This window comes from Oculina patagonica, chromosome 1 (genome assembly GCF_052425735.1).
Source record: "Oculina patagonica isolate OP01 chromosome 1, crgOcupat, whole genome shotgun sequence".
NCBI classification, from domain to species: domain Eukaryota; kingdom Metazoa; phylum Cnidaria; class Anthozoa; order Scleractinia; family Oculinidae; genus Oculina; species Oculina patagonica.
In genome coordinates, this window is record NC_135758.1 from 25,582,115 (window position 1) to 25,590,840 (window position 8,726).

Here is an 8,726-nt window from a genome sequence, read left to right on the forward strand (position 1 = left end):
TTCAACTTAGATGGCATTATTTTTACATTTTACGGGTTTAAAGCACATTTTTATTCATTTTGAGTACTTTGCAATGATTTTGGGTGGTTTTCTGGCATTTTGGAAAAATTTTGAAATCCAAGATGGCGGATCCAAGATGGCGGCTGTTTTGACATCATGATGTAATTGTCACGTGATGTGACGTCACCATCCCACGTGACGTATACCAAAAGAAAGAGTTTCGAACGTACAATACATCCTATAAGTTTCATGGTGATTGCTTCAATATTCTGGAAGTTACATAGGGGGGGGCTTCCGAAGCCCCCCCGGTCTGAGAAGGTCCAAAAAAGCCCGGTCTGAATAGGGTTAAAGTTTGCACGTGTCACACGCGCGAGCCGTAAATCAAAGCCGCAAGAAATAGTATGCGAGCGAAGCAAGACCCGCGAGACGCCAAGTGACCCAAAAGTAAGCCTGATCACAGGCTTGTTGTTTAGCAAACAAACAGTTAAACCTACAATAGCATGAGATAAGTTTAAAATAGTCTGGTTAGGCATTTCGTTAGCCAGAGAGGAAGCTTAAAGAGTTACCATATATTACGTACAAGAAACTGTGTGGCAGGACTTAGGAAACCAACAGTTTCCTTCTTGTCCTAATCAAAACACCTTAAGGTTTAAGACAACAACTATCTCGAAATCTGTTTCTAATTTTAATTTTTCTAATTTTTTTTATTTTACAAAAGTATTGGATCAAAGTTCCGTATGACTACCAAACCTTGAAACTTCCTTAAAAATCCAGTTTCCCTTCTTTCACTCTGTTTCTCATGCAGTTGTTGTTTTCTCGGTTATAGCTAATTTTTCAAATAAAGACAGATAATTCTACTTGCATATCTGTTAGCTTTGTCAGATTCCGAAAGGTACCGTATGGAATTGACTGCAAACTGTTCCCTGAAAGATCTCTGAAAATAAAACACAGCGTTTGTACATAAATAAATCTAAAGAACAAATCCTTCAGACGTGCAAAATAGTGGACGATAGCATATTTCTGGAGGGGAGACATGGTTATGTGCAAATGACCATTTTTTATTAAAAAATTCAACTCGCAAAAATATTCTTCCATTCGTCGCTATCTGAGCTTTGTTGCACCGATTCAAGTGGATATAACAATAGAGTTGATGTTCGCGGGCGTAAATATGTTTTTGACCCGACTCAGCCTCAAAAATGAGCTCTGAGAAGGGCCAAAAACATATTTACGCCCAAGAACATCAACTCAATTACTATTATAATCATTTCAGAAAACAGTAAGCGATATCGTGAACACTGCCGTTACTAGTCGGCGTTTTATTTCTGATTGAAAACTAGGTTTAAAAGTTTACAAAACTCGGCAGAAAACGGCAAAATTACTCAAAACAATCTTTGCTTGAAAAGGAAATTACAAAATTCTATCGGCAGCAAAGAAATAGTCGTCTTTTAGAAGTGTTTAAATTAATTGTGCTGTTAACTGAACTGGAAGTTTGGAATATGCCTGAAATTCAATTGAGCGAGTTTCGCTCGACGAAGACAAACTTACATTCACTTCGCCGCCTGGATTTTTCTTTGAGTTTCTGTAATTCCTCTTCATCTAGCTGAGAAGAATGAAAATTTGCTTTCCCGTTCAGTCCTTCAAACATTTTGTCGTTATAAAGCTCAAAAACAGTTTTGAAGCGTCTCGACTCAAATTAAACGAAGCCTGAAATTATGGCAGCTTGTTCCAGCCAGCAAGAACAGTTGAATGGTTTTCAGTTCTGATTGGCTGGCTTCGTTTTTTTCTTGTTTCTGATTGGTCCACCGCAGCGGGCTAAAATATATTTTAGCCCGCTGAATTCTCCATTTTAGCCTGCAAAATACGCCACAATGCCCGATGAAATGATTATAATAGAACTTTTATTGAGCACCCCTAAAAAAGGTTTTTCAGTGACCAAAACAGTACATTGAGAAGTGATAAAACTTAAATATAATTTATATACACTAACTAAATAACTAACTAACCATCCAACCAACCAACCAACCAACCAACCAACCAACCAACCAACCAACCAACCAACCAACCAACCAACCAACCAACCAACCAACCAACCAACCAACCAACCAACTAACTAACTAACTAACTAACTAACTAACTAACTAACTAACTAACTAACTAACTAACTAACTAACTAACTAACTAACTAACTAACTAACTAACTAACTAACTAACTAACTAACTAACTAACTAACTAACTAACTAACTAAAATATATAAGTAAATAAATAATATAAAGGAGAAATAACAAAAATTAAAATATTTATGTATTATTTTTGTTCTAAAAACTCGCCAAGAAGCATTGTTGGTGATTGGCTGGCTACCTAGCGAGAACAAAAGGAAATTATGTTCATAGAAATGCCATACCTATATATTTTATAACTAGTGCAAGCCATCAATTATATATCGATGGAATAAGCCTAATTTAACACCCCAAAAATGACCAAAAATGTTAAGAAAGGTATGCTTTTTCCAAAACAAAATAGTGCATTCAACATCCTCAACTGTGGGAGAAAGATACTGCTGGGGTCTGTTAGTAACATGCACTATCATAATGGTGATAGTGTACGCAGATCTCTATAAAATCAAATAAACCGCGAAGTTATAAATAATTTCAATTGTAGCCGCCAAAAGTGGTAGCCTTAACATTCAAAGCAACCTCTATTGTAGTAAATTTATGAAGTTGTAACTTGGTTTCGAGGTTGAGGAAAACTCAAGAGAATGAGTAATATATTATTTTTACCAATTAAGAGTAGAAGTCGTCACAGTCGATACATGAAGACATGTAAGACGCGTGAAATGGATTAAGAGACACGCGTCTGACGTCATTAGTGCCGCCATTTTGGATCCACTATTTTCACTATTTTCTTCAAAAGTATACGATGACGAAAGTTGATACAAAATCAATGCGGAATGCTAATGGAATATAAAGTAAGGAAATTTGTCCAAAAAAAGTAAAATGAGGAATTTTGTCCAAAAATACGATTTTTGGCCGATCCTGCTTGAAATTTTGACTTTGCCATAGCAACTTCAAAAATCATTTTAAAGAAAAAGAGACGAATGAAAAGCTACTGAATGTTAAAGTAAATCTCCATAAAGTTAACCTCCATATTCAAAATTACGAAAAAACTTCAAGGGGTTGACATCAACCCCTCTTTTTCCTTGAACGTCTAAGGGTTAATCACGAATTTTCCTCGAGATTTTTCGATTTCCTACGCAAAAAAAAACAACAACTACAGAATGTTGTCGAGACGAATTAGAGTTAAGGGACGGACCATTATTTTCTTGGAGGGGGGGGGATGAAACATTTTCCTCTGCAAACTTTTTTTAGTTTATGCACCTCTGCAAACATTTTCGAAATCTTACTATTTTTTGTTATACATATCGTGTTGCAAACAATATTTTGTCTTCCAGGCCCTGCAAACAATTTTTTCAATATTTTCCATCCCCCCCCCCCTCCAAAAAAAATAATGGTCCGTCCCTAAAGTAACTAACTTACATTAAACTAAGTAATGTCAGATTCCTAAAGGCGTCTTCATGGATCGAGCTCAATCTGTTTCCAGAAAGATTTCTGAAAGAAAACCATGGCAACACCAGAAGAGATTAGACCGTTTTCGGCTCTTCATGTAATGGTAAATTAATAATCTATAGCCAAAAAGGGAGTATAAAAATTCATACAATACGTAATTCATGATAAAAATAAAATAAAATACGTTGTATATGCTATATTATGCATATATTTACCCAGATAGGAAGTTAGTATGTAGTTTTAGGAAGTGTCAAGGTACCCGGCGGCCGGGAAACCAAATTAAAAGCACGTGCAACCTGTGTCACGCAACGGAAGTGCGATGTTTTAATATCATAAGAATATTTTATTGCAATGGTATGTTGACTAGATTGTCGGTTATCTAGTGTTTGTAACAATCTTTCCGCTCAGTTTAGACCTAGTAACGACCCCCATTGCTAGCGAGGATCGTTACTTTACAGGTATACGGTCAAGGAAATGCTCATTATATAAGGGTGTCGTGAAGCTTAAAAATAATTGAAGAAAAAAGGAAATCGAATATAAATCCCCTATTCAACGGTTTTGTATTTATTTTATTTATATTTATTTATTTATAACAACTTTATTGCAATTAAAAAGAGAAAAAATAATAATAATATTGCAAAAGGGTGTCGGCAGGGAGGAACCCAATCCTCATATAGAGCCAACCCCCTAAATATAAAATATGTAAATATATACTAAGAAATTTTACTCATTCATTGCGTTTTTACTCGCCCATGTAAAGCTCGGAGAAATATCACGAAACTGTAGAGTATATTTTTATATGTTGCACTTACAGCGCGGCCGTGTTGGATGGTAAATCACGTGGTACTTGCTTAATTCCTTGACACTTAACAGTGATCCGGGTGTGGCCAAATTGCTTGCAAGTACATTTCCCTGGGTGAACATCTTCCAAACAACACAAACCAGACGCAGCCAACCACCAAACTAATATGAACTGCGTCAGACCAACATACAACAAACGCTGGGCTGAAGATGCTTTCTCCATCTGCAGAGGAAAAAAGCTTCAATCATTATAGTAGTCTATTATGTTAATTTAACTGTTAAATACCTCGCTCTGAATTTTCCAATATATACTTTTGGAGGGAGACAAGTAGAGAGTTTTCTGGACACCTAAGAAAAGCCAATTTAATCTAAAGTGGTGGAGAAAAATAAATAAATAAATTATAAAATAATACGATATGATGTGATGTGATATAAGGAGATGTGATGTGATGTGATTTATCAAAATATAAAACAAGATTCCCAAATGTTAACGTAAAACGGTGACCGCGCTTAATCAAGCAAATATTGACTGATTCGAAGGGCAATGTGTATGTTATTTCAAAACTATTCGTATTTTAGTGGCAAGCGAACGCCCCTTTCGATGCTTATATACTCAGACGTGGAACGGTACCGCTCTTCACAATGATCGCAGTCTTGCGTTTGTGAACTGTGTAAGGGCGGATGGGTTTTCCGGCAAAGGATTCGGATGTCAGCCATTTACATCTTCAGTGCGCTTATATCGGTCTCTCAAGAAACCAAAAAAAAAGGTTTTATTAAATGCTCTGCGCGATGAGTGAGGGGCTGGAAAAATAGTTGCGCAAGTGACATAATCCGAGATTTAAGTTATCCACAGCTATCTTTAGCACAGTGGTAATTTCCCCACCAATGATGTTATCTATACAAGTTATGAGACGTTCTTGTTTGCATTGCAAATTTCTGAACTCGCTTGAATGACAAAGGAAGAGAAATTTATTCCACACATACAAAATAGAAAATAAATATTCAGAAAATTACTGTTAGATCGAGAGGCTAAACTACAAAATACCCTGCAACTGAAGCTGTTTCCACGTAGCCACCGAATAATGGCTACGTCGACACATTTCCTGAATGATGTTATGACCTTTATTTAAAATTATCTCTTCATAACACGACAAGGCAATATTTGCCACACTAAATAAAGAGTAAAATATTAGTGAAATTATCAGTAGGTCAATGATTTACTGATAACGTTTGGCGAGTGAACATCAGATGTTGCGTGAATAAAAATCTGGCCGAGGGATTACGGGTCTGGTCACCAACAAAATGAAAATAAATCCACAAACGAGTTAAGAACTGCGCTAAGTCGATTACCGTGCGGTTAATAAAGTGTGCCCCATTTTCTCAAAACTAAATAAATAGGAAGTTGAGAATGTCTTGATTATTTTGGAATTTTTTTGAGAATTAGTTATTTTGGAAAATGAAGCGATATTTTCCATTCTCATTTTTTTTCTATATTATTCGTCAATTATAGGAACAATATGATGAGCATAGAAAGTGATTCTTCACACAATGCCCTCAAAAAGAGTGCCGCTAATGGTTTCGTTTCCCGAAAGTTTCATAGATGCCCTTGGTGAAATGTTATGGCTTTAACACTCTGAATACCTTACGAATATCTAGTATTATTCACAAAGTGGCCTTTTTGTTACCCTTTGACTTGGAATTGGACTATCGTGATTTAAATTATTTTAATCTTATCACTAAACTTGCGATTTGTTTCGTTGAATATGTCAAGTTCTTCAAAATACAACATTTACTTGAAAAAATACAAGTTGTGAGCTGATTTTCGCTTTTTCCGATACAATGTGTAGCTCATCTTTCCTCGCCGTTTGAAGTTTTAATAAAGGGGATGATTCAACATTACACACATCGGACAGAGCTGTTTTTGAGCTCTTATTGGCAAATTCAGGTAAGGTGGCTGAGATGACTGGAAATGTATCTAAAACTACATCCTGCCCAATTAACAAAGGATTACCTAAGATAGGTCTGGTCGTAATAAGATAGAGAGAGCAATATGCTTACCTTAGCTTACCTTATGCTTATCTTAGCTTGGAAAGTGCGTAAGGCCGCCAAGAAGAAAGATCAGTTTTTAATGCATATCCAAACCAGGAAGTCTATGACTATCTCATACATAACTGATATTGTGACAATGCCTGGGTAATTTGTTGTGGTTGAGTTTTACGTAACTTAATGAGCCGAGTCTGAGTCAGGCATGTACAACAAACCTCTTAGTTTCGATTCACGACCAGCAGTTTTCGATATTACGTATAAAGTTGTAAAGTTAAGTATTTTTTGTGCTTTAGTACAGTGATTTATTTCTGTGTGACAGGGCTTTTTTGGGGGTTGTGAGGTGTGTGAGGGGGGGGGGGGGGGGGTTACTTTAGCTTCGTACTTCTGTATGTAAAACCGGTTGCTCGACAGCTCACAATAACGGTATATAGTAAATGTACATATATTTTTAAACTTGCCACACCGGTTTACTCAACAGTCCTTCTCCTCTTTCCGTTTTCTTTACGACGGCATAATAGTAAAACTAGCTTAAAGAATAAATTTCAAAATGGGGATGCGATGGCCTTCGACAGACTGAAAAATATAAATCAGTTCCATTATCGATAACTTAAACTCACTCACGTACTGAATCGCAAAAATACGGATAAGCTCGTCAAAACATAAAAGTGACCAAAAAGGAAAGTAGTACAAATCAACACTTTTGGTATGCACAACTGGGCGCTATGCCTCGGTCAAATAACTTCAGGAAAATTGCTACGATATAAATCCTTAATCGATAAACCACCATCTTATCTTCATATGTATAATTATAGGAGCCAAAACACTTATTGCCATAACCTGAAAAGTTGATTTCTTTGATTCTCTTTTTGCAAGTTATATGTGCGAAACATCTTGATGAGGTCGAGGTTTTGAACAGCGCTGAATTGCGATCGGTTCGTCTTATTCAATTTCCTAGAATAATCATTCTACTAAAGCATCAGTCATTTATCATTTTTGGATTACAGCGTACAAGTAGATTTTGTTTGGCCTTGTACCGTTCTTCCTTACAATGCCTACCATAGGACTTTGTAAAAATAACGTGAAATATATGCTTACCTTAACTCGCTGGAAAGAACATAAGACTGGGGAGAAAGATCAGTAGTTATTCAATTTTAAAAAAAAAAAGGAAGTCTTTATCTATTTTTCCCCTAACTGATATTGTGACAATGCCAGGGTAATAAGGTGTGTTGCGTTTTAACACAACTTCGTGAGCGCAATATCAAAGGAAATGCTGTCACCGTAAACCTTGTTTGATATTCAACAGCCACAAAAAAGAGTTGTTGCTGCGTAGCACTCAAAATAGTTATCAATATTAAAGTGTTCAATAATGTTATTGGAGTGCATTAAATGCTGTATAGAAACAGTTGTTTCGGGGAAACCCCTTCATCAGTGTGAATATTCACTCCAAGAACACTATTGAACACTTATTTGATATTTAGTGCTTGATTCATTCCTTGTACGTCCTTACTACCAAAATTGTAAGTGTATTTATAGCGCAAGTGAAAGCATGCACAAATATCGATGTGGTACTCTATTTGTCTGACGTCATGTCATGAATTGACTACTTTCGGTTTCGATGTATAAAAAATATAAATAGTTTAAGGAAGCCAGGGAAGACTTGGACGCTCCATTCTTGACTTAGATCTATCGACTACCTAAACTTCTGCTTTCAAACAAGGTAAGCTATTCTCTTTATCGTGTCTGGCTTTTCGAAGACGTTGACCTTTATGCTTTTACTCATGCATATCACTGAATTCGTGACTTGTTTTGAAGAATATGCTTTGATTTCAAAACATCTATGCATAAACTTCTGCTTATTCACTGTTTAGACTCCTGGTACCAAACAAGGTCAGCTTTCTTTTCTTTATCGTGTCTGTCTTGTCAAAGACGTTAACTAGCTTAATCCTTTTTTACGTGCATATCGTGACTTGTTTGAAGAATATGTTTTGTTTTCTAAAGAAAAAATTCACTTGGAAAGTACAAGTTTTGGCTGACTTTTGCTGATAAAATGTGTAGCTCCTCTCGCTTCGCCGTTTGACTTAATGTGCTTCACGCTGAAACGTAACTAATAGGGCTCTACATAGATAAGCGCCGTCATATATTACTGTCTTATAAACATGTATGTTTCCATGCGTAATATAAAATCGTCGTCCAGCATGCAGCAAGCTGTTTCGTCTTATTATCTGCGCTCCTACTGCTATGGAGCTCTTTCCTACGGTGCGCTTCTCCTGTGGATTTCGTTGCCACCAGATACAAGGCTCCGTTACTCACTAACT

At 36.3% G+C, this 8,726-nt stretch overlaps 1 protein-coding gene across 2 annotated transcripts in view; it reads right to left on the reverse strand.

Moving 5' to 3' along the window:
- The window catches only part of LOC144643978 (immunoglobulin superfamily containing leucine-rich repeat protein-like), a 48,719-nt gene extending 41,125 nt beyond the window's left edge, over positions 1–7,594 (reverse strand). The window contains exons 1-4 of one of the 2 annotated variants that reach the window (XR_013569007.1): positions 7,507–7,594; positions 4,377–4,588; positions 3,535–3,606; positions 588–934 (exon numbers count right to left, since the gene is read on the reverse strand). Coding sequence is in view for 1 of the 2 variants with exons in the window: in XM_078503382.1 (XP_078359508.1) it covers positions 835–934; positions 3,535–3,606; positions 4,377–4,588 (384 nt within the window). In the remaining variant the exon portion in view is untranslated. Of the gene's footprint in view, positions 1–351; positions 935–3,534; positions 3,607–4,376; positions 4,589–7,506 lie in introns of those variants that run through there. The other variant, XM_078503382.1, reaches the window with a different exon arrangement.
- Positions 7,595–8,726: the final 1,132 nt, after the last annotated feature.